Here is a 26,759-nt window from a genome sequence, read left to right as displayed (position 1 = left end):
GGTCGCCGGTGCCGATCAAAACAGAAAGCGCGTTGGAATACGTCGAGAGCGCAGCTATATACAGTTTCTGCGGCTTTTTCGGTTACGTCCTTTCTAACCACGTCCTTCCGCGATAGCGAAAAAAAGCGCGAGCGTGTGCAATTTCTCGTTGCGCATGGACCGGAGTCGCGTTAATCTCGCGAGAGGATGCGGCTAACCAGATCCGGAAGTCCAGCGGCGCATGCGTGCCTTTGCCTACACCGGATACTCCGTGCTTAGACGTTCGATTTAAATGCCTCTTTCCGCGCAGTGGACTTGCAGCACATATGACTGGCTTGCAATTACGATCGTGGACGTTGGTTATTATTCATAGGAGTTTACGTGCGCAATGTGTGAAACTGCATCAGCTGCATGGGCGGATTTGACCTAAAATTCCAAATACTCCGAGTGAGTAATAACGATAATTCAGCGAGGATCGAAATAATCCGAAGCCAGTGAAAACTGTTGCGTTGAGAAACACTGTGGACTGACGATCATCAGCGGTGGCGGCGGCAGCTCACCTGCTTCGAAACGGTGGCCCCTGTTAATTACACGAAGTGGCTCGGCGGTAAAGTTGGCGACGTTCCCCCGAGAGTCTATCGCTCTTCTCTCATTCCACCCCCACTTCGGCGTGTTTATCTATAGCTGTTCTCCTGCAAGAATGTATATAATACGTAGCGTATTATGGCTGAATTTTTTCTGAAAAAAGAACAACATTCCGATGGTTGTCGAAAAAGGGTCGGCGGCCCTTCTTAGATAAAAAAAAATGGGTGACCTTAGCTTAGTAATTCGGTTACTCAACCCGGCGCCGGTTTCGTAATACGTATAGTGTGTGCGCGCGGTAAAGACCCGCTCGTGTTTTGCATACGGTATTTAGGAGCTTTTTTCGCAGAGGGCGAGTGTGGTGTATTTAGGCAAAGTCTGCGATTTCTGCTCTTCTAAAAAATAATGATTCAGCTCTCGAAGAATTCGTTACCGCATCGGAAGAATCAAGAATTTTAATCCTTTCGAAATCTCTGGAAAAATCCAATTTTCCCAATCTCCCGCGCACTAAAATCCCCATAAACGCCGAGCCTCCTCGAATCTCTCCCGAAAACACCGAATTTAAAGGCCAATAAATTAGTGACACACAAAGATGCAGCGGCGACGGCGGCGCTTAGTACAGCTTATATCGCCGTCGTTCGTATACATTTTCCGCCAGTCGAGAGCCGCCTTGCTCATCATTGAAGCCGACAAGCCGAAAAGGCAGAGAGCAAAGACAATAAATAGGCCGGCGTCTCGCGGAGAAATCGTATAATAAGTTAAACAAGGTGTCGCCGCCCGGTGAATATACCTTCGCCGCGCGCGTATAACCCAGTTAGTCGTGGCTCGTAAAACCAACTCGATAATGGAATACAACGGGCCGGGCCGGCGCTCCGTGTAGCCTAAACCGACATTGTCACGCTTCCTCCTGTCTTTGAAAATTATTTCTCTTCTGTGCCGGCTGCTGCTGCTGCTCAGCAGCTTTCGTGCGGTAGAAGTGATCTTTATCTCTATCTATGTGTGTCTTTCGGATTTACGTAAATGTCGGCTCTAGGATTTTTTCCTGTTAGATATCTCTTATGCAACTATGGACATTCGAGCAAACGATCGGAGTGCTGCTCCAGAATTCATCTTTGAGTTAAAAACAGAGCGTTGTTTCTCGGCAAAAACGGGATCCCCGGTGTTGCGCAGTACAGCCCTAATTTTCACGCATCCCTTTCTCAAGCTCGCCGCCTCCGGTCCAGCATCGCACGGCAGTAGCTTAAGTCCCGAAAAAAGCCTCTCTCCGCGCTCGGCCCAGAAGAAGAAAAGAAGGCACCCGGTGATTTAGAAAGCCTGTCCACCTCCACTTCTCTCTCCCTCTCCGGTCAGTATATAGGTATATACACGACCGGCGCGATCTTCCCGAGATAAAGCTCTGTGGCGGTGGCCTGTGATGTTGCTCTCTCGCGCGCCGAAATAAAGGACCGGCGACACGACTCCCACGAGCGGCGGCAACTTCTCGCGGATTATCGCGGATTCCATTCGGCGTTCAAAGAAAACCGCAGCTTGTTTCGAGAGAGTGAGAGAGAGAGAGAGAGAGAGAGAGAGAGCAAGTGCGTGTGCGCCGGGCTCTCGTCCTTTTATTTTTCTTACACGCGTGTGCGAGCGAGCCGAGGAGGAAAGTTCTTTCGACTTCGCTCGAGTGTTATAATCGCGCTGTCGGCCCTCTCTGATAAGATGGGAGAGACTTTTTCGCCTCTCCTCGCACTTTTTTGCCGGGCTGGGGTCTTCGATGCTTCTCGAGGAGAGAAAGGACACAGCAGAGTTGGCTCTTTTCCCTCGCACCTTGGCGATTTTTATTATAATAGCGTTCGAAGCAAACATCACGGCAGGGGACATATCTGCGTTTCAATTAAAGCTTCGTAATTGAATCCTTGCTCGGAAAATAAATAACGATGCGAGCGGGAGAAAAAAAATCCAATTAAATCACGTCGGCAATTGGAATCAGCTCATGCGTGCATTATCTCGAGAGGACAAAACGAAAAAAAAACGTGCGACAATGAATCCGTAATATACAGAGAGACGGAGAGCGCACGCGGCGGGGGGGGGGGGATCACGCATAATGAAAATACCTAGTGAAATGGAGTCTTTAAAATACAAAAGGGCCGAGAAGCGCTAATGCCCTTTGTTCGGGGCGAGACACTCCTGGAATCTCGTGAGGAACGCGAGAATCTCATTCTCGCGCGCGCGCGAGAGTGAGAGAGAGAGAGAGAGAGAGAACTGCACGCGGGGTGAGCCCCTTTAAAAGGCTCGACTCGCCGCGAGAGATTCAGTATAGCAGGGCCCGCCGCGAATATCTCGCGACTTGAGTGCAGAACAAGATACAAATTGGAATGACGTTGCCAGCAGCAGCGCGACGCTCTTTATATCCGCGCATCGTTATGGGCTAGCTGTTTTGCAATGAAGGGATATACTTAGGAGGTTTGTTTTTCTGCAATAGATTTATAATCTTTTATTTTTTTCTGTTTCAGGTAAGTTACCGAGGGAAACGCCCTTGAACCGCTACGGGAGCCTCTACCAGAAGTCTGTACGTTGCCCGTATAGTTCGAACGCTCATAATTTTAATTAATAAGAAAACGATCGCGGAAGTAGTGAACTGTTAACTAGCGTAAATAATCCCTAAAACAAGCGCGATCCACAATCCCAGCTGCATCGTCTCGGCAAAATTACGGTTAGTTCATTCTCATCCTCGGGCATAGTCTAAACAATAAATTAGCCCAGTTAGCGCATTAAAAATCGCGAGCTCCGCCGCTAAACGAAATATAATCTAATTATCTCATAAGGCCTGAATCGTATTTCATCTCGGGCGCGCGAGAGGCATCCGCACCCGACCGTAAAATCGCAGAATCTCTCGGCAAAAATCGCGCGTACGTTATACTCTCCGTGCGTATGATACAGCAGCCGCGTTGAAACAGAAAATTGTAAATACCGACGTAAAATTCGCTCGCATCTCATCGCCAGGTTACGCGCGTTTATGCATCTCGCGATAAGCCCGTTGCGTGGGGTCGACTCGCGTTTATTATCGCGGGGCGCCTCCCTTTTTGAATTTTCCCGCGCCATTAGCAACGGATTTTATGCGCCGATTATCGTCGTGACGCGCGCAAGGGCGCGGGCCCATTAAACGGACGAGTGCGAGAGAGACTCGGCTTCTTAAGAAGGTGGCGGCGAACGCCGGCAGCCGCGAGCACCTGTTGCCGCTTTTCCTCTGTGCTCGCGAGAGGGAAACTTAACGGAGTTGTTATTTCGCCGGCGTATTTAGATGTTATTTACAGTTTAATGAATTTTTCGAAAGTTTTCTTGTTAACGCTCGAGAAGTATCGCCGGTGCATGTGCGGGGGTAAAAATCGTTATTACGTTCATAAATACCGCAGCATCCGCGAGTGAATTTTTCGGAGAACTGATCTGCGCCGCCGCCGCAGCGTCGGAGAGATTCTGTGCTCCCAAGCGCGTTCTAACGGCGATGTGCATTCGAGTGTAATCAGCTCGGAGGTTTCGGATTATTTCGAAGCGCTTTCGTGCGAGTATATACTTTCTTCGATATTTATATACGTGGCGAGAGAACCTTCTTGAGGCCCGACTCGGGATTCAATTTGCGGCGACTGGTTTCTCGACTCCCCCATCTCCCCCCCCCCCCTCTTCCGCAGCTGTACTCTTTCTCCTCGGCTGCGGCGCTCATATAGGATTAATAAACATTTCGCGGACAATGGCGCGTTGACAGAACGAAAATACTGGCTCGACGTTGAATACGGGAGTGGAAAAGCGAGGTCTCATTGTTTAGACTCGCGATAAATTCGTTTTGCATGTAAACATAACGCTGGATTTTCAATGCCTTGTAAGAAATGAGCGAATCGAGGGTTTTCGCGAAAATGTAACTCAGTTTTACAGCCTCCACACTCGATGTAATTCCTCAATCGCGATATTCTCGGGTCGTTTTAATTGAAACTTTCTCGACGCATTAATCGATTCTAATGCCCAACGATGCAATAAGTCAAAGGTACAATAGAGCGATTAGACGCTTAATTGATCGAAACTCTCGCGGCTGCGCGAAATTCGTACGAAATGTACTAATTTATCAGCGAACAATGATCTCCCTCTATCGCGTGCGCAATCTTGCCTCGCATCACACACCGCGCGGCGACTCCTTTTTTTCCTCCCGCGAACGGCGATGAAATCGATCGATACCACTTGATTGTCCCGCCAATCACTAATCAGATTAGCTCGGCTATCGCTCGACGAGCCTTTTATTCCTAATTGAACGATCAATTAAGCATTGATTTTTCTCCCGCATAGCGCGGCGATTGTCGATGAAAAAGAAGCAACGACGAACGGCTCGTGGCTATATCTTCTCGAGTGAATCAATATTTATGACGCGTTTCAAAACGCTCTGTGTACTTTTACTCCGCGGTTCGGGAAAGAATCCCAGTGTCTCGTAAAAGTTGTCCAAAAATTGTAAATCAATCTAAATGACTATGCATTGTATACCGATATACGATCATAGAAAGCTCGCGTGCGTTACGTAGCAGTATTAATTGGCCGAACGTTTGTCAAACGAATTTCCCACGAAAGCCACTGTACGTACGGCAATCATTTTTATCCTTGATTTCGAAACCGAAGCAGCGGATGCTCTCGTACATCCGCAGCAGCAAAGGAGCAATAAAACGAACCCTCTCCTGATACACATACACAGTAATTCCCACAACTGTACTCAAGGCAGCCCGAAATTATAGATTTTCAATCTGCCAAGGCCGCAGAGACACACAGCGGCAGCCGACAATAACGAGGCTTGTTGACTCGTTTAAATCGCCCTCTCTCACTCCGCGGTGCAATCAGGCTCGACCAATCCGCGCGCATATGATCGATTCGATCGAATCTACCGATAATTAACGAGCCCTCTACTCGGATGCGTGGCCGAGTCGAGATAATGAAAAAGATGCGGAGCCAATCAGCGGAGAAGAGGAGGATCTGATTCTCGATTCTTAAACTGTTTTGGAAACGAATCGGTCTAGCTCGGCGGACATAGTTGGGCGTATAAGTCATGGCTGTATATCGGGGCTCATTAAACTTTATTACTTTGGTAAATTGGGTTTATCTATATAATAACTATACGATTTGCTAGCATGTTTACTCAGCACCTGTCTATTAGTTTCAAAGCGTTTTGTGCGTCTTGTAATCACGGGCTAAAAGAATATTACATAAGAAAGTTCAGCTGTGTTTACACAAGAACGAGATACAATCTGCGAAAATGAAAATCCAAAAAGAATCGCTTTACGACTCTATACGCGCATGAAAATCCTCCGAGCTAATCACAAACCGAATCATTTCACATATAATGCTGCGGATATGAAAAAAACTCCGCGCGCACGCGTAGCCTCTCTTTATGAAATTGACAGTTTCTCGTGCACGTGCGTGAGCGCAAGAAAGAGAGAGAGAGAGAGAGAGAGAGAGAGAGAGAGAGAGAGAGAGAGAGAGAGAGAGAGACGAGAAGGCAATAAGAGTCGTTTCCGGCGCGGGCATAATCGCGATTTTCCGCGCGTGCGGGCGAGTGTAGCACTAATCTGCGGCACATCGAGGCGATGAAGCCGTAAAGCGAGGACCGTAATGATGCGCGTAGCAGCATAAATCAATTTCCGTTATATAGCTATATAGCAGCGCGCGAGCCACGGCGCAGCGGCTGCCATTATTATTATTATATTTATACTTTCTTTCGAGAGCTGCTGCTGCAGCGAAATCGAGTGCACTCTGCGGCCGAGTCTTTTTTCTCCCCGCGGATTAATTGTGCGGTCGAGAGGCTGCAGCAGAGGGCTTGGCAGATTAATTGAGTGGAATAAGTGTATTAGGATTGATTTAGAAGTGCATTCATCAGGTGCGCGCTCCTCTTTCGAGTCCATATCGCACTTTTTATTCCGCCTCTCGACTTTTAATCAATCCGATTAATTACGATCAGGCGTGTAGCCAGCATACGGGGCAAGAACTTTTCCTCGAGAGTATAGCATACCGGGACATTTAATTTTCCGAGTGTGTGCAATTTCTATTAAAAACGTTCCGCTTCTTCTTCTTCCTCCCATAAAACCGCCCCGGAGTTCCTCGTAAAACGCTCTCCGCAGCTCGTATATATTCTTCTATCAATCTCTCATTAATCAAAACTGCACTCTCTCGCGCGCGCGCAAAACCCATTATATTACGTTAATTACCGACCAGTTTTCCCCCCTCGCGGAAAAAAAATCAAAAATTCATCCACTCATCTCTGTGGCTCCGGAGAAAAACGACAGCGCGAAGCGCGCACTGCACAGGATGAATTCGGAAAGCTAGCCCCAGAGGGAAAAGGGACGAGTGAGAGAGAGAGAAACGAGGAGCAGAGGATTACTTAGCACGGTAATGACGATCGGCTGGGCAGATGTCGGTCGCGATAAAAACTTGCCTTAGGAGAGCGAGGATAGAGCGTCTTCCTCTTCTCGGTTATTCTGCAACAGCAGCGCGCCGTATAATATGAGTGTATGGTATACCTGTGTGCCGTCGTTCCTCCCACCCTCCGCGTCGTTTTTTTCTCCCGCATATCTATATCGCGTTTCATCTTCTGCAGTGCTCGGACTTTTTTCCAGGTGGTCGAGATGATTTTTCGAGATACAGGTGGCATTTTGAAGTACTTATTTGAAAAAATCTCGCGTATTTCAAGGTTCCGAGAAGTCCATTATTGTCTCGTTTCTATACGAGACATTAGCGGTTTTCGAACGGGCAGCAATGATACGATCCGAGCGGACAGATTGCAATTATCCGAATTCGATCGAAAAAGAGTAATGCCGCAGAAACACACGCTGGGCCCGGGAGCTATACGCATATTACACTTTCGAATCAGCGGCGGAATCGCGCAAAGGACTGATCCGCGAATTTCCACCGAGCAGCGTTGCAAAACCCTCGACTTCCCTCTATACCTACACGCCTGCACTGCAGATCTAGCTTTCCTGATCGCCTATACACACGCACCGCTTTATCGATCATGCGTTGTGACAAAAGTTTACGCGAACACATATGGGCGCACACACACATGTATGCGTTGACAAGGAGACGGCCATATTCAGCTAATTAAAACTGGATCTCATTAGAGGGACTTTCTATACGGCGCGCGCTGCAGAGTATGTGCCCCCCTTTTATATTCCCTCGTCTTTTTTCCGTTTCGCGCGGAAAACGCAAAAGCGCCTGTCATTAGCGGAATGAAAGCTCTGCGCGATGTATATACACGTACTAACCTTGTATACCCGCGCGTGTATATGGCGATGATTGTTATTTTATCGCATAATTGCGCGTGCTTAGTTCAGGTGCATAATGAATTCGAGGCTTTAAGGGGATTCGAAAGGTGGAGGCTTCGCATAAATATTTATCGGGCGAAGTTTTTCCGCGGACCGATCCCTCGGAACGCGAGCTCTACTTATATTGCCAGTGCGAGGAGCGCTAAGATCCTCATCATATACAAACTCTCGAACTGCGACTCTGACTATTTTAACCGGCACGAATATGTTACAATATGCACGCGTGAACATATAGCTCGGCAGCTGGGCTAAAATTAACTCCTTCGAGGAATTCCAAAGTAGCGAGAGTACTTATTTAACGTCGGCAGACCTATTTTTATCGCCGCTGAATTTTTAATTAGCCTACCTGGTTGCGCGCGGAACAAAAAGCAACCGAAAAGACTATAACCTATATGCATTTCCCGGAGAATAAAAAGAAGCTGCTGCACGAGCGGTGCATAGATCATTCAATACTGCGCCACATAAAGCTGACGTAAGAATCGATCTCCCGGCAGAAATCTCTTTTCCCTGGGAGCACAGCTGCACAGTCTAGTCCGACAGCATAGCGGCAAAAGCATATTTACGCCGAGTGTACTTACTCGTGTATCGGATGTCAAACGCGGTGCGCTCGCGGATTGATTTACCGGACATTCGCTCGCGTTCTCCAGTCTATATTATACGCGGGCGCGTTTACATGCTCGTTTAATCGCACTTGTCGCTCGCGCTGCCTTTACGTAATGCGGCTTTCCTCGAGGCGCTCTCTGCTAGCTGCGTTTGGTGCAGTGTATAGTTATCCGCCTGGATATAGAGCGCTTCTGTAGCGCAATAATAAGCCGCGAATATATAAACCTCACGGTTTTTACCAAGTCATAAGAATATAAGTAACGGTTCCTTTCGCGCTCGATGCCAAAACTAATGCTCCCGAACGGAAGTGGGCGACACGTTTTCCGAAGCGGGCTACAGCGTCGGCGGCTAATAATATTATGTACAATGCTATCCCTCATCTCGATTGTATACCATTATGTACACCGCCGCGCTGCTGCTGTAGTATCGCTGCGGGGCCCTTTTCAGGGATTCCTCTCTCTCTCTCTCTCTCTCTCTCTCTCTCTCTCTCTCTCTCTCTCTCTCTCTCTCTCTCGCGCGCGCGCGCTGCGGCGCATATTACTCTTCTGCGCGTGGGCTGTTAGGGCGGCGGTACTCATTGTCTCATTTGCCTTTTTCGCGTGCCACCGCAGAAGCGGCTATCGCTAATACGATTGTTCCATAATTATTTCGCTCGCCCTCGACTCGCTCTTTTCGCAGTCGAGCAGCCGTTATATATTATATGCGAGTGTGATGCGGAGATAACGTGAAGAATTCACGATGCACACAATGAATTAAATAAGCTCCGTTGTTCTTTTTTTTTTGTTCGTTGGGATAAGAGTATACGATCGTTCCGTGGGAGATAACGCCGCGGATTATTTCGGAGACTAGTGCGCACAGCTTGTTAACGATTGCGTGATTTGTTTGCGAGGAATTTCGAACGGTTATGTTTCATGCGGATCGATGTATCACTGCTCGATAAGGCTTCGAAGAATAAAATATCGTTTCCGTGAAATTGATTTCCCTCGGCGTGTTACGCCGACTCGCCGGTAAAATATAGAGTTTCCATCAGCCGTGAATACAACGAAGATTTCGATACAGCGCGCGGGAGAGAGAAATTGAGCGATATTATCGGGACCCCTCGCGGGCCTTTGAAACTGTTGCGAGTATCCGACGGCGGTGGCAATCACCGATCGCTCGAGTTTTTTTAGAAAGTTTTTCGCTCGCGCTCCATTATAAACGTTATTCATTTATTATATCTTACATAATTTTTCCCGTAAAACGCTCTCTCGACTCGATTATAAAGTGACTCCTGTAACGTTTATGCTCTCTCTCTCTCTCTCTCTCTCTCTCTCTCTCTCTCTCTCTCTCTTTCTCTCTCTCTCTCTCTCTCTCTCTCTCTCTCTCTCTCTCTCTCTCTCTCTCTTACATCCAGGATTAAACGGCCACTTCCACGGGCATCGAGGGATAATTCGAGAGATTTATCTGCCGCGATGCGAGTTGAACAAAGAGAGAAAAAAGCCGCGCGAGCGTATTATACGCGCATTTTTCGAACAAAAAGAGAACCGGAGCAAGTCACGATCAGGATTTGAATTGTAAAGTGGCCCATTCACGTGGCGGCGCGCGAAAAGCGCGGCCGACGAGTTCATGCGTCAATGAACGCTTTATGAATGAATGCACTTCGCGCTGCACTGAGATCTGTGCCTCTCGTCGGCGGGATGTTGCGCGCACCACGTGTCTCGTGGAGCACGTGTGTCTGTCTGATCGCGGCGTCTTGTGCATTGAGCCAATCTCTCTCTTCGCAATCGTCCTGACAAGTCTAGCTTCGCATGATAACAAATCGATCGTTCCGCGAAATTTGGCCTAAAAGCTCTCGCGTGGAATTAACCCTTGCGCAAACGAAAATAAAGTGCGTCAACCGCATAGTACACCTCCATGCAGAAATATATGCATGCAATGCCGGATTATACACTCGCAACGGATCCGACACGGGATTACAGCGAATGTCGGTTATTAGAGGGAGAGAGAAGAGGAACGGAAACGGATAGTCCTTGAGGATAACTAGATTGATTTCTCTCCTCGCGCGCGATGATCTATTTGCTCGCAGAGCGATTGCAGAAGGCTTTCACGGATGAAGAGTGTCCCTCGCACGCGTATGAATTTCCGCAAGCCCCGCGTTAATCAACCGCCCCTGCGTTGTTGAGATTCGCTGGAAACTGGAAGACGCGTCGCGTGTCGTCGCCTCATATTCTCCGAGAGCCGTGCACGCGTTGTACGTCTTCACGTGGGAAACGTCGCCGCGAGTCGACCCAAAAAGCGCTACTGCGTTCCCCTTCAAAAGTATGAAGTAAGAAAAAACAAACGACCTTTATTAGGTCGTCAGGATTCAAGAGGCGTGAAAAAATCCCTTACGCCCCCTCGGATACGTGCGTCCGGAATAACAATGCACACACATCGCTCGGACAGCAGATCCCCGGAGGCGATATGGCGCGCACCTTGCGTGCGAGGGCGGCCTGCACCGATGAAATTCGACGTTCTTTAAGGTAGTGGCGTGCGCGCGCGCCACCTCTTCTTCGCGAGCTTATACGGCTCATTTGCATACGCGCGCCGCGCGCGCTTAGCGAAGTGTTTACGATGTCCGCATAATCGGAGTCGGGGGAGCCTGTGTGTGTTTGCTGAATCTCAATTAAGCCGTGATGTCGGCCGCTTTGCGCGGGAGGCGTGTAATTAGGCTTATGTAATGTAAGCGTAACAGACCTGTGCGATAATATGCATCGATCCGCGAAGATTGAATTCCCAAAAGGCTAGAGTGAAGGACCTCTAGAAGAAAAGGCTCGCGTGCGAAAAAAAGCGCAGCTCAAAAGCTCGCCGCCCACGCGTCGTTGCCTCGAGTTGACCCGGCGCAATTGCTCAACGTATAAAAGTCGTGCCGACTGCGCAGTGTCTCGGCTTTGATCGCGGCGAATTTCGCAGAAGGACGACGCGTCGAGTGCCGATCTCTCTCGTCGTCGTCGTCACCGCTGCTATACTCTGATAGAGAAGCATTCGCCCGGCCAATTATTGCGTATTACATACAGTTATCTAAGACCGAAGTCGGAAAAAAGCTCGCATTCAGCGTCAATCGGAGATTTTTCTATCGGGCTCGCGGAACTCGCATAATTGCAAAACGCCCGACCTGAAATACGCGGGCAATAAATTCTGCAAAAGTCCCGCATTCGATTCCTCCTTGTCTGGCGGACGATTTAAACAGTTTAGCCTCGTTTAGCATTGTACGCCAGTATACGCGCGTGTAGTGTACGCCTCTACTCGCGCGCTCGTATAGAAATGGGCTAAACTTGCTGAACATTCAATGCCAAAGGCATTAATCGCCCGCGGTATTTGCATAGGAAGCCCGCGTGTTTTCATCCTCCGCCGCTGCAGAGAGAGGAGCTTCCCCCGGCTACTCCGCTGCGCACTGCAGATGCCATGACTCTTCCGATGCGGCGGCGCTGAATCCCCGAGAGTTTCCCAACTTTTGCGCGCTCGTCTCTGCGTACACACTGTTCATACAGTACGCGCGTAAAGTTTTCCAAGATATAACGCGAACCTTGAATTCGCGCGTAATTATCCTATAGGGCGTATTCGAAGTCGAGCGAGGATTTATACGCGATGGGCGAGAAATCGTTCGGCCGAAACTTCGCGCAAAACACGCAGGAATGCGCGCGCAGTCTTATGTCACAGGTCGCACGCAGCCGCACGGAAAATTATAATTATAAATCGTGCGCGCATGCGCGTGGACGTGCCTACACGACAGCGCGAGAAAGCGTACTACTGTACACTGCGTACCTACTGCGGTTGCGGCGGCAGGGCGCATGGCTAAGTACAATGAAATTTATGGCGACGCGACCGAGGGACCATTAACGCTTTTTGCCAAGTTCCGCGAGTTGGAGCGACGCCACCCATTAATTGTCTGAAATTAATTTTTCCGCGGATAAATCGTGGGATGACTCATCCCGAAATAAGACGCCTTCTCCGTAATATACTCGCTGCGCGTGTACACACGTGCGTAATAAAACTTTCGCCCGGTCCACTTGTCTCACGCGGCGGAGTGAAGCTTCTTTTGAATTTACCGCGATTGCGAAAACACGCCCACTTGCGGCATTATGCAGCCCCGCGGCCGGCGGCTTGCTTCTATTCTCGTCCTCTCTGTGCAGGCTGCGGCTCTGATAGATTTATGCGGAAAACGCGAGAGACGAGATTTATGCGCTGGGGATTTCGGGGATGGTAAAACGGTATCGATCTTTTTTCCACCTGCGGGCAATTAGACGGGAAAATAATTCGCGCCTGTTTCCCTTTTTCAGTCTATTTACTCAGAGGTAATGATAGCTCGAATTATACTTTATGACTGGCATTTATGAGCCGCACCCGCAGACCGACTCTCTGCTCACACACAGTCGGATAAAAAGTAGGCTGACGCCGCCGTCGTATTAGTCCGGAGACGACAATAATTTTTCGCGAGCGTGCACTCCTTCGTTATTACACTGCGCGCGCGAGTCGCGTCTTTCCTTTTTATTTGCCATAACAGAGGCGGCGATAAAGGCCCCCGCGCGTTTTTTCTCGCCGACTCCGAGAAACGTTAAACAATCGTAAAGCTTCAATAACGAGCTTGATCGCATACCCCGCTTGATTTATAAATTCCTCCTCGTCCGAAAAAAAGCGCGCGAAATTTTTATAAGCGCGTGAATGCGTCCGATCGTCGGGCCGAAAAAAGCGTGTTCGCCGCGGTGTCGCACATAACTCACTTACCGCGCGAATAATTTCCATAAAAGCGAGCAGCAGCAGCGGAAAAAGCGCATTAGGCGTCTCGAGCATACGTATATACCGCTACGACGATTATATCCTCCCGTCGCATCGCGTCACGTAGCGGAAATCAGTCGTCGCCCGTTTCGCGGAAATCTTTTCTTTTCCTCGCTCTCGTCGCCGTGTGATCTATCGATCCTACGCACGCGTGGAAGTGAAACGAGCGCGTTTCCGACTATCCGCGAGCTTTCGAAAAACCGTCGACGATTGTCGCTACTTTTTTTAATAATCGTACACTCCCACGTACCGGAGCAGACGCAGTATAGACTCGGCCCGACTCGTCGCTTGCACTCGCGCGTGCAGCTCCTTAACATTGAATAACAACGTAAAAATCAACATTCCAACCGGACCAGTTTTTCTCGCCAACATTGTTCGCCGATCGTTACGTTTGCGCTCGAGGGGCCGCCTCCCCGCGCAAAAAGCGCGCGTATATAGCAGCAGCAGTTTGCGATTGAAGCCTCTCAGCTCGCTCTCTCGCTCTCGTGGTTTATATACGCGAGCGGCCCTTCGGTAGCCCAGCAGCAGCGTCTGGTTTTTTTGGTAGTCTGCGGCGGCACACAGTGTTTCGTATATAGCGGCGCGCGAGCGATATTTTGCCCCGAGGCGGAGCTGCTGCTGCTGCTGCTGCTTTACGAGGGAGGAGAGAGAGAAAGAGAGAGAGAGAGAGAGAGAGAGAGAGAGAGAGAGAGAGAGAGAGAGAGAGAGAGAGAGAGAGGTAATGTAAGGTAGGAGTGTGTGGTAGCTCGCTGGTGTCAGCTCGAGAGCGACGGCTTTGAACTTACGCGCTGTCTTGCATTTCAATTGGGCGCGCGCGGCTTCTCTTGCGGTTTCGAGTGTAAAAATCGCGAGCTGCGAGTTTTTTATTTCTCGAGTGCGCGGGATTGGCGATTCGGAAATTACGATCATTCGATTAGCGGGGAATATCATTTGTACTCGGCAATTAAAATACATCTCGTTAAGAGTATCCTTCTCGAAAATAGCGGACAAAAAAGGGTACCTCGTTGATCATTTCTCTACACGAACGCTCTCTCTGTCTCTCTCGTCCTCGAGATGAACCGCCCCACCCACGCGCGCTCCTCAACCTGTTCTCTGCTTCTCCTGCGTCGAGGCTACAGGTGCGCTCGCTCTCGGCCGACGCGAGAGACATTCCTCGAGTGTATACATTTACGCGCGAGACCGTAGGCAGACGCGAATTTCTCTCCGGGGGTCTGCACTGCTGTCCCTGTTTGTCTCTCTACTGCTCTCCGGGCGATTTCCTCTGGAACGAGGGATATCGGGCTTCCAGAGGTCAGAGATCTTGGGAAAACCTAAAGACGTACTTCGTCTCGAGAGCCAAAAAAAATCTAGCAAAAAAAGCCCATTATATAGAATAGACACACCGCTCTTAATCAGGTGCTCGGCAACATGTAGGTCAGGCGAATGGGAAAGGAGTATATATAGTGCGCAACATTCGGTATAGACCCGCCTAACTCTCTCTCCCTCTTCCATATACCCCGCGACTCTCATGCCGCCAGAAATATACGCTTTAATTGCCCGAAATTATTTAAAATTAGAGCCGCCTCGTTAACAAGCCTTTCTTGGCTTGTATAGCCGTGCGCGCGCGGTATTGCGAACTAGCACCGCCGCTGTGTGAACTGACGCCCACGCCGCGCTGGACCTGTTTCCTTTATACGCGCGAGAGACTCCTTAACTTTTACGAGAGCTATCGAGAGAATGACCCGCGTTTAAGGAGTGAGGGGGCAGAGAAAAATTGCTCGAGACCTCGGGCTCTCTCCGCATGTACGTAGTTGCTGTCAAGATGTAACGAATTTTTCAAATCGAGCCGCGAATTCAAGAGTGAAAAACAAAAGACTGCAGGAATTGCGTCTAACGGTTGTCATAAACAGCGCGTATACACACACCGAGATACATAATACCCGATTGGTTACCGCCGCGAAAAAAGGCCGACACTCCGCGGGTATATCGAGAGCAAAAATATCGGTAATTGGGTCAGGCACTCGTTAATCGTTGGCACTTACGGCATGAATCAGTGCAGCCGCGCGATCATTCATATTTTATTAACGATGCATGCAGAGAGAACGCGTGCGCGTACTGCAGGTAGCTCGGCGCGCATATATCTAATTTACGAATTACCCGTCTGTTATTACACTCGGCCAATCGGGCGAAAAAACGGACGCCTGTGTGCATACGCACGTAAAGAAAACGCACGTTCGGGCTCCCGGGAAAAAATCGATCGATCGGTTACGTAAAAAAACCGACGTACGTAACGATATAATTCGAGTCGCTTTTCCCTTCGCTCAGTACATAATTACATGCTCGAAAACTCGATCAGATGTAGTATTCTTGGTTTGTTTACACGGAGAGTCGCGGAGAGATCGGTATTCGTCTAAATTTGTCTCGCACGCATCCTCCTAATCCGCGATCGCGGCCTCGCGCTCCATTTACCAATTACGTCGTTGTCGGCGGCGGCGTCGATCTTTAGGCGTTCGCATCGATCGCCTTTCTCGATCGCCCGCGCCGCTGCGTCCTTACGCTCGCGATCGTTAATGATCCGATCGTGAATCGCGAATCGGCAACGTGACGCTGCTGCTCCCTTTGCCCCGGCTTTTTTTTTCTTCAAATCGCTGCGCGCATCCTTCGGCCAATTAGGTCGCGATGTCTTTTTTAACGAGTCCTCGACCTTCCTCGCGAGCTTTTTATCTCCGTCGTCTTCTTTCTATTTCTGGGTCTGCGTTATGCGTACGTCGGTGTAGCTCATTCCGCCTCATTACTTCTATCGATAGCTCTGTTTTTCTCTACCTATACGCAGCTCCCGCTTCTGGCTACGTATAGCTTTTTCTCAACTCTCGCAGCCTGCACTCGCTGCGTATGGGCACCTGTTTGCTTGTTTGTCGATCTCTCGTCTCCATTCGTCGCTTCTGTTGCTGCTGCTGCGGTTTTTCAGCTCCGCGATGATAACGAGAAATGCTTAATGAGCTGTACCATCGCCCCTTTTTCCTTTCGCATATGATATTGCCTGCAAATACAAATGACCGCGCACTGCCTTCCGCGAGAACGATCCCGTGGAAGATCACCGGAGGCGTTTGGTCGATCGATAAATCGCCGAGCTTGCCGATCGATCTTCTCCTCCACGTGGCCTGCACCCGAGGAGATCGTCTTCCATATTCCGCTTTTTCACTCGCCCGCGCACCTATCCATCGATCAAGGAAAAGCCGCATGAATTTTCACGGCTCGATGCGTCAGTCAGCGCGCGCGGCCTTTTTTGCCCTCGGCATACTGGAGAATTCCAAGCGCCGGCTCAGATTGGACGATCGCGTTGTGTGCGCCGGGGAGGAGGTGGAATCGTCGATTCGGCGTAAAAACTCCATTGAAATACAAAGTGAATGTTAACGCTCCCTCCCTCGGCGTAACAGGAGACCGAAACACAGTTTACGATTTTTTCCGCGGCCTCTCTCCGTCGCCCGACGTATTTATCATCGCTCGCAGCGAAACGGTAACACTATATAGCTCCTCTCTGCGCTCATATAATTTCGCCGGAGAGCAAAGCATGGAAAAAGAACAACAGCGACACTCCCATAGAAACTCCTGCAGTCGCGCGAGAGCTATTTATGCCGTCTCGGCTTACAAGCATCCACCAAACGGACTTTCGCCCCATATTCCCGCACGCGGAGTGAATATTCGCTACTGCAGATCAATCGGCGTGTATATACCTACGAATACGCTCGGGCATTAGAAGAAATTCAATCCCACCTCGACTTTCCTCTCTCTCTCTCTCTCGCTCTCTCTCTCTCTCTCTCTCTCTCTCTCTCTCTCTCTCTCTCTCTCTCTCTCTCTCTCTGCGTAGCTCTCGAATGGATATACCACCGAGTTGAAAAAACGCGCGCATTTTTTAACTCGCACCTCACCGCAATTTCCGGCCATAAAGCATCGCTCGCTCGCGTTTCCTCCGGATAGTTTCTGTTTCTCTCTCCGTCTAATAACCGGCGAGCGCTCATTAACTGCTCCAATGATCTCGTAATGCCGGCGTGTACGGTAGCCGCGCAGTGAGCACAGGTACAGGAGGAAATTGCCGAGCGCGTGCACGTAAGCCCCGGCACACGTGCCTCCCACGTATGCGCCGCGGATTATAAAGCGATTGGACACGTGTGCGCGCGACTTGATTCGGCGCTCTTTTTTTGATCGTTTCGCGTTGTTACAGTTGGCCGGATTTACTTTTTCTGTTCGCACAGCGTCAAGCAGCATTTCGTAAGGGAACTGATTGATGGAGGTGCGATCGGTGGTTTTTTGTTTGTACGAAAATTTGTCTTCTGGGGGACGCCGATATCGTTGATGAAATTAATAAGATTACGCAGAATATATTATTGAAAGGCGTTAATGCCGCGTTTCGAGACTGTCTTTTTACCTCGTATCGTATTTGCGTTTTTATCGGCACCTGCAGCAGCTCACGTGCCGTTTCCTTTCCAATGTTCTTTTCGCGGGCGCTCATTGACAGACTGAAATGAATAATAAATGGACATGGCGCGGCGTAAAAGTGCAAAGGACTAGTTTAGACTGCGTACCGACGGGTCGGCGAATTCTGCGCGCGTGTCGAACACCGGAGCCCAGCGATCAGCGCGCGGGACAGAAGCGATTTTTCGAACGCGCCGTCAGACAGATGAATTATTAAATGACTTTGTTATCAGTTAATTATACAGCTGCACTCTCCGCTGCGGTTATAAATAATGCATCGCGTTATCGATTAATTATTTAAAAATCATATTACTTCAAACGTTGATTTATAACAATGCCTCGCTCAGCTCGCGCGTCTATTTTTCCCCTCAGTTTTTCCACTCGTTTAAAACCAATAACAAGCAGTTTAAATTGATAACGAAAATCCGCGGCTGTTTCGCAATTTCAATTTCCGTCTGTGTCATATCGGCGGCAAAAATGTCTCTCCGCGTGTATTGATTAAAACTGAATCAGTGCTCGCATACGCATTGCAATACGTCTCATTTTGCACTAATTAATTTCGCGTTCTTTGCCCTCCACTGCAATTTGAATTTCTGTTAGTCACTTCGCGGGTTTCACAATTGGACATCGAATGAATTTTCCCGGAAACGTTGCGCGAAAACTTATTTTTTAGGTTACCTGATTGTTTTTCAATGAGTCTTTTGAATGAACGTTTGAAAAATAACGGTATTTAGAGTATAGAGTTGCGATTTTTGTACGTCGCGTAATGAAGGAGTCAAATCGGTACACGCGAGATCCGACATTAAGACACGTAACCGTCCGATTCGTCGCTCCTTTATTTCGCTGATTCGCCGTGGGTGGGTGAACTGCGCTACACCACGACATTAGTTCACTTTGTTTTTCCTCGCTATCGCACGTAAAGTTTAGCCTTCGCCCGCGGCACGAGTCTCGATGATGGATCGACACGCGCTTGCAAAGTTTTACTTTCTTCTCGATGCAATCAACTTCGTAAGAGTTTTATGACTTTCCTACTTTTTCTCTCGCGCGAGACGAATCAGCCTGTAAAGCAATCTGTATTCGCACATCGCGTAGAGGTTATATCGGCTCGCGATATTCGTTGCTTGTACAACGTGCTTTTTAAAAATATTTTCAAATTATTGTCTACCAGCGAAGATTTTAACCTTTACCTTTGCTCTTGTGATTTCAGGAGGAAGCAGCCGGCAGTACGGTGGTAGCCGAGGCGGAGAGAGGAGGAGCAGCAGGCGGCGTCATAGGGGGCCCAGGCGGCGGGTGCCGCGCTACCTCGATGACGATGGCCGAGAGCGCCGTGGAGGACGCCGCCGCAGCGCCACCCGGCCCGGCGAAGCCGCCCCCACCCTCCTGCACCAACAACAACACTCTGGCGGCAACGGCCAACCGCAACCACCACCACCGCAGCCTCTCTAGCTCGTCGAGCTCGTCCCAGACCAGGAAGCGCAAGTGCCTCTCCCAGGTCGTCGACATCCTGCAGCACCGCGGCGGCTCGCCCAGCGAAACGGCCAAGTACTCCAACAGCGCCCCCAGCGTCGCGACTCCCAACGCCAACAGCACTAGCAGCAGCCAGGCCAACGCGAGGTACGACAGCAACAGCACGTTGCCATCCGAAGGTGAGGACGAGGACGTCTTCGGCTCCTCTCCCAGGTCGTCGTCCAGGTCGAACGTAGAGAGCCCCGGGCCGCTCAGTAGTGGCTTCATGCCCTCCGTCAGGTCCAAGGACGAGACGACGACGCCCAACGGACCCAACTCCAGACTCGACTCCCATGAGGACGAGCCGCCCACCAAGCACCGGAACCACAGTCACAAGAACAACAACCATCACAATCACAACCACCAGCACGAGCACCGTAACAACCACCACAACCACAACGGCAGCAACAGTCACGTACCACCGCCACTCTACTCGGGCTGCAGCTGCATGCACTGCTCGTCCTCGCCCATCATGATGCCCTCGCCCACCTCGCCGCTGACTCCGCTGACGCCTCTGACGCCGTTAACGCCGTTGAGCTTCACGCCCCTCGCGACGCCGGTCTCGCCATCTAGCTTCAGCTTCGAGCACTACCTTCATACCAAGTACCTGCCCAACCTGAGTCGGAACCGAAGTCATTCGGACTCCGACGAGCCCAGCTGGGATCAGCAGCAGACGCACCAGAGCCAGAGGCCGCCCTCCTCGATCTCCATATCGTCGCTGATCGGAAACCTACCGCGCAGCGGCTCCCTCGAGTCCGACACGACGTCCAGTCCCCAGGACTCGCCCCTCGACCTGTCCATGAAGAATCTCCCGGCCGTGAGCATGGCCAGGCCGCCGGCACTGCAGCTCCTGCCTCCGGGTCTCATGTCCCGGGGCTCGGTGAGCGTGCCGGTGGTACGGGGTGACGTGGCTTCGCCCACGACGAAGGAGAGCGTGGCCATCCGGTACAACCTGGAGGTCTCACCGGTGGTGGAGGAGATGCCGCCGGGCGCGGACATGGCCTACGTGTGCCCGGTCTGCGGACAGATGTTCAGCCTTCACGATCGGTTGGCCAAGCACATGGCCTCGCGGCATCGGCGCCACGGCACCCAGGACTCCACGGCCAAAGCCTACCTCTGCAACGTCTGCAATCGCAGCTTCGCCAGGTCGGACATGCTCACGAGGCACACGCGGCTGCACACCGGGGACAAGCCCTACACCTGCAAGACCTGCGGGCAGGTCTTCAGCAGGTCGGATCACTTGAGCACCCACCAGCGCACCCACACCGGCGAGAAGCCGTACAAGTGTCCGCAGTGCATCTACGCCGCCTGCCGAAGGGACATGATCACCAGGCACATGAGGATTCACAGCAAGTACTCCGACAGCTCGATGGGCCGACAGCAGGACGCCAAGTCTGAAATGCCCGAGAGCCCGACCGGCTACAGCAACGGGCAGCAGTCGCCGATGATCAAGACCGAATGACGCTTACCCGCGGGATGATCCGCTAGAAAGAGGTCCCAGCTGCTGTAATTTTCAAGATCGAGAACGTTCTTTTCTCGTCGCTGACGACGACGTTGGTTGTGGTCTCCGCACGATCGAATCGCCGACGGATACGCGCGAGATTGAAGCGGGGCAACGCGACGACGAGCGCGGTTTTATTGCGAACAAGATTGACGGCTGAGCAGCGAGGAGTTTGCGAACACGAGATACTTTTTACGCGAAGGTCCCGGAATTTCCGCGGTCCGGACTCGTGTGTACACACATGCACACACAGCGTGGAAGCAGCGTCGATCAGTATTATCGCATCTCTGTACGCCTACGAGTCTGTCTCTCTGAATGGTTTTTGTTTTTGCTCTCTACATTATTATCATTATTACTATTGCTATTTTGTACTCGTTGTTTCTTCACGACTATCGTTCGTTTTTTTTTTCACTTCTATGCCATTTCGTTGAGAGAGAGAGGAGACGAGTAGACTTTTTTCTCTTTCAAGACGTGCGTTATTTAGTTGTAAAGACAGATTGCTCTTCCGATGGGGCAAAGATCTTTGTGACGCTCTATCAACACGTTTGTGGAAAATAATAAAAAGTAACCTTTCGAACAAAATAAAAAGGTGGAATTATTCGACAGGGTGTCGAAGCTTTTATTAGATTTTTTGAATTTTATACTATTTATATAAACATACGAGAAACTGAGTGAAACATAGGTTTAATCGACGAAGAAACAAAAAAGGAAAATTGGCAATTTTAAATTGGCAAATTTGCGAAATTATTATATTGACGTATAGAGTAGAAAACTCGCGTAGGTTGTTTCTTATGTAGCTTATTTCTTTATAAAAACGAGGGTCAAGCTCTCTAAAAACAGCAAAAACTTAAATTTAAGTTGCGCAAGAGCAAAAGGCATTTCCGCTCAAGTGAAAAGGTGAAAAGTAAAAAAACGGTGCTTAAAGGCTTAGTGTTAATTCAAGAAATGTAAATATTTGTGAAGCTTCGCGAGATACTTGGGAAACACCTTCGCTGTATACTCGTTGTTACATTTCTCTGCTGTTTGCCTTCCACACACACGTATACATACACATACTTATATATTATACGTGTATAAAGATATACGTATGCAGACACACACAAAGAAGCGCGCAGTCCTACCTATCGCGGATCTCGCGAAAGTATCCATTATGTGCCAAATTTTGAAGGTCAGTCTATAGGCGAACTAACCTAACCACAACTCTCCGATTGTCATTTATATATAATGTAACAACACACATATATATATATATATATATATATATATATATATATATATATATACACGCACGCGCGATAAAAACGTGTAATGTCGTCTTCTTCCAGACGTTTTTCTGTCGATTCACTTTTGATGAACCTGGAAGACTTAAGTACGCGAGTGGCCGCTCTCTAATGGGGAAAAATTCAAAACGCTAAAAAATTTATTTATTTGTTTGCCTTTTAACCGGCGTTCGGCAACAAAAAATGCGAATGCACGTTGAAAATTATTTATTGATATATTATTATTATAAATACTATTTACTTTTTTGTAAAAATTAAAAAAAATCTTTTTTTATCGTAAGTTCGATACTTGAAAGTTGCTTTCTTTTACGAAACTATTCTTTGCGAGAAAACATGTACCTGCGAAATGAACAAAAAATTGTGCTAACACAATTTAAAAAATCACTTCAAGAGACCGAGCGTTTGTTAATGAGTGAAAGTTACTTTTTTGTAATATTAGTACTTTAAGGTTGTCGTTGCTCTATTATACCAATATTAGGAGATGCGGAAAAGAGGATTTGCGAAATTATTCAGTGAGCAAGGTTACCTATTTAGAAAACGATAAAAGTGCAGAAAAAAAAATTATGAAAAATCCCTATCATATAGAAGAAAAAGTTTGTTAGGTAGTTCGGTCAAGGCAGGCCATGACCACGTAAGCGTAAATGAAAAGAAGATGAAATCCACGAGAGACGCATGACAAAAATTTGTAACCGCGGACCAAGCAAAAGTAAAACAAAACCTCAAAGGGCGTCCAAAGGACCTTAACGATCTTCTAACTGTGAAATGAAAAGTAATCTTTTCACCACTACTGTGTCCCACCTCTCCGTCGTAAGATGTGCGTGTTCCATAATTATTATAATAATGATAACAAATGATGATGAAGAATGAAAACGAAACAAAAACAAAATGTTGAACAATGCCGCGAGTATACTCAAAGTTTCCGCAGAACCAGTGACGTCGTTATATATAGAGAAAAGTTGTGAGCTCTTCTAATATCGAAGAAGACCACACAATTGGTTAATATTGCGCGGGAGCGAGTCGAATCTCTATCTGTATATTTTTGTACAGAAATGTTTTTCTAGTACGTACCTTAACTAAGTGTTTAAGAGACGCCGAGTGATAGATTTTTAAGGAGGACTCTTTAAGTATAGGAAACAAAGGTGGTAAGAAGAGCTTGTTTTATTTACCGAGTACTTACTTCCGCTCTTTCTCTCTTTGTAAAATAATGGAAATAAAAAATGCTTGCCACTTTACTTGCCCCTTCTATATATCCCAGCATCAGTGCACCGTAACTCGTTAACGAGGATTAAAGCCAGCGAAACACGACCGACAGTGTGATTCGAGAGCGAAATACCGAGAACGCTTATTGTACAAGTTTTTCCTTTATTATTATTATTATTATTATTATTATTATTATTATTATTATTATTGTGAATTATATCGTTTTTTGTTTGCAAAATTACGCTGTGTTTATAATTATATCATAAAAGGCTCGAGGATGTGTTGAGTATGCGCGCTTGAACTGAGTTTTTTCTTTTTTAAATTTGACGTTTTGTGGTATAAATATTATTATTCTGTAAGGTTTCTTCTGTAATATTTCTCAATCGATCCTCGATCCCTCACGAAACGAGCAAAAAAGATGAAGAATTCAACAAGTTACGATGCGAGACACATGCGAGCGGAATATAAAGCAGTTAACGATTAGCGTGACAGACAATCCGTTTTTTTTTGTAATTATCATCTCGATACTTAGCCATGAATACGTTTCGTGACGTAATCATTACTATTTTCATTATTAGTTATTACTATTATTAATTATTATTACAATTATTATATTATCATTATTATTATTATTTAGTAACGTTATTAATCAATGTTGTATGCTTCTATTATTTATTTTGTTATCCCGTTTATAAATCAAACCGCATCCCGAAGAATATACCTTGTGCAGCCCATCCATTTAATCCTCCAACGGATCATCATTACTATTTTCTATTATTATTACGATTACTATTAAATAAAACGATACTGTAAAATCTGTCGTCGACGGCCAGTCTGACTCTCTTTTTTCCCTCGCAGCTCGCAGCGGCGCGCATGAGTCATGGTTAACTCTTTTTTTGTAATTAATGAATGAAAAAATTGTGTGTTAATGCATTTACGTCGTTTTTTCGTCGTGATATTAAGTTCCTCCCTTAACCTTCGCATGAAATAATGCACTTCGAAGTCGTTGCGCGTGAGTCAGTGCGAAGCTGCTGCGAAAAGGTGGACAGAGAGAGAGAGAGAGACTGGCGTCGATGAGAGGAAAGACAAAAAAATACATATGCCATTTCTCGAGAGATGAGAGCGAAGATACGAATGCCTTTGTAAATTATTAATATTGACTACAATGTGTAAGTTTATTTATAAAAGAAAAATTATGTTGTTTTTTTACAACATGTGCCAGAATTGAAAAATATAATTTTTTTAAACGAACTTCTGTTTATTTGAATTTTATTTATTTATCGTTTCGCCACCATACACCATCCATCCACATGCCCACTTCATTTAATATTTAGTTACGATCGATTTATTTTGGCTTTACACGTAGAAAAATGTACGAGGAAAGGAAACATCGTGCCTTGAACAATGACGAATTATGGACTTACGTGGTGCATCGAACCGTCGCTTGGGACATATCATTTTGTTGTTGATAAATGTGTATAACACAATTGCATACATAGATCGATGAGATGATGATGGAAATGGTAACCATTTAAAAAAGAATGATTAAAGAAACCTAGTCAATATAGAAATATACGTGTCTAATACAAATATAGAATCTTCTTCGTGATTCAAACAACGTTTGGACACCTACTACTCGAACTCGAGCTTCTGTCGTTTTTAAGAAACTATATATTAAATTATTCGCTGTATCTGTGTATACTGAAATTGAAGTCACGTTGTACATAGGCTGTATAATGTAGGAAAGACTGAGAAGCACGTTACCTTCAATGATAGAAGATATACTTTAACGCTTTGTCCTTATTATTACCAAAACGGAAAATATGTAAACAAATTCATAACGTGATTGATTGGATATATGTAACGTTGTTTGCTCAATTGTTCAATATGTCGAAAGAAAATAATTGCCCTTAGCAATATTTATAAGACGGATGCCATGTCATCAAATGTTTTTGTAATTTTGAGAAAGCAGAAGTTCGAAAAAAACGTTTAGGGTAGACTACAAAATAAAAACGCTCTCTTGGTAAATCTCGAAAGTACGTTTCTTCGAATGCTACGTTCGCATCCCAAACACATTCTCCCGAGGATGGTGTCCCATTTTCGAAATCAAGCGCAGCGCAGCGCCCGGTTTAAGGGTCAATTACAAGCTCAGTCTCTCCTACAACATTGTGCACACAATGGCAAGCGGAAAGCTGCACTAAAAAAGCTAAAAGCATATAATATACATACGTTAAAACCGTTTATTACAAAATATCTTGTACCGTTACTCGATTTGAAACCCACTGATCATCGACAATAAAGCAAGGGAGACAGTCGAGCGTTTGCGCGCGTCATTTGAACATTCCGAAAGAGGGAGTATAGAGAGAAGGTGTAAAAACGCGGGCAGCTCATTTATTTCGGAATAAAATGCTCGCGGGGTAAACGCACCAAAACTTCCAAAAAGGATGTCGGTGTACATACATACGCGCATGTGGTTGTAGATACATATGTAGATGCGGTGTGTATAAAGCGCTGTTTGCCTGCGAGAGAAGCGAGAGTATAAGCATAATAAACGAGAGGGAAACGGAATTCTTTGCGAGTGAGAGAGAAAGAGAGAGAGAGAGAGGAACTGATACTGAAAGTTTCCGCTTCATGTTTTTGGTTCCAAGGGAGCCTTCTTGAATTTCAGTAGTAGGATATCCATCATATTTAGAATGAAAACATAGAGGATTTTAGAACTTGGATTAAATCGTTCAATCTGTGTCTATACTATTGGAATTAGACAAATTTTAGACAGAAAAAGTGAGATGATAGCAAACGTAGTGTCAATTACTTTTACCGTTAGATTTACTCGGAAATAGCAGGTATCGGGTAGAAACATTGGACGTCGAGTCACGAGTTTTCTGATCAGGAGTTAGAAAAATAAACGTTCCTTCGTATTATGTAGTAAAAAAAAACATCAAAATGAAGGATTGACTATTTGTTGAAGACTATATATTACTTACGGAAAATAAATTTCCATAAAGTTACTTATAATTTAGTCCATAATCTATATACAAGTTTAGCACAAAGTTGAAGCGGGAATTGGCAATATCACTTTCTTCCAGCCTTCCTTTCTAAAGATGCATTAACTTTCTTCCTTTGCGACATACAAACTAGACTATAATATACCGTATATGCGTAAAACGCTGAAAAATAATAACATATGATGTTTCTTGTAAAACGATGTCTCTCTTACAAGAGAGTTGACGTTTGTTTACCTGTTCTATCCCATGAGGTATAAATAAACAGATAAATGTATTACATTTCCCAAAGGGAATGAATATTGCAAATATATATAATTTTAAAAAACTGCGATACGTCTCTTTCATTACTCATCTTCGTTACTTTTATAATGCCATTATTATTTCAGTTTCCAAAAGTTACATGTGCGGTACTTTAATTTGTTATTGCACTATACTTAAACTGAATTTGGATCGATGCACTTTAATGAACATCAAAGTTGGAGGTTGAATTCAAAACTCGACAAGGGAGACGTTTAAATTAATTAAAGTTTCG

General features: G+C 47.1%; 1 protein-coding gene across 6 annotated transcripts in view; it reads left to right on the top strand.

Moving 5' to 3' along the window:
- LOC100117267 (zinc finger protein 768) overlaps positions 1–26,552 on the top strand; it is a 62,759-nt gene extending 36,207 nt beyond the window's left edge. For 4 of the 6 annotated variants that reach the window (XM_016988931.3, XM_003427734.5, XM_016988930.3 and 1 more), the window contains one exon: positions 18,943–26,552. In XM_016988931.3, coding sequence (XP_016844420.1) covers positions 19,042–20,703 — 1,662 coding nt within the window. In that variant the 5' untranslated portion in view covers positions 18,943–19,041 and the 3' untranslated portion in view covers positions 20,704–26,552. Of the gene's footprint in view, positions 1–3,053; positions 3,110–18,631; positions 18,744–18,942 lie in introns of those variants that run through there. The other 2 variants (XM_032596131.1, XM_008214700.4) reach the window with 2 other exon arrangements.
- The last annotated feature ends 207 nt before the right edge of the window (positions 26,553–26,759 follow it).

This window comes from Nasonia vitripennis, chromosome 1 (assembly GCF_009193385.2).
Source record: "Nasonia vitripennis strain AsymCx chromosome 1, Nvit_psr_1.1, whole genome shotgun sequence".
NCBI lineage: Eukaryota > Metazoa > Arthropoda > Insecta > Hymenoptera > Pteromalidae > Nasonia > Nasonia vitripennis.
Note: the sequence above shows the minus strand (reverse complement) of the source record. Positions and strands in the feature narration are given on the sequence as shown.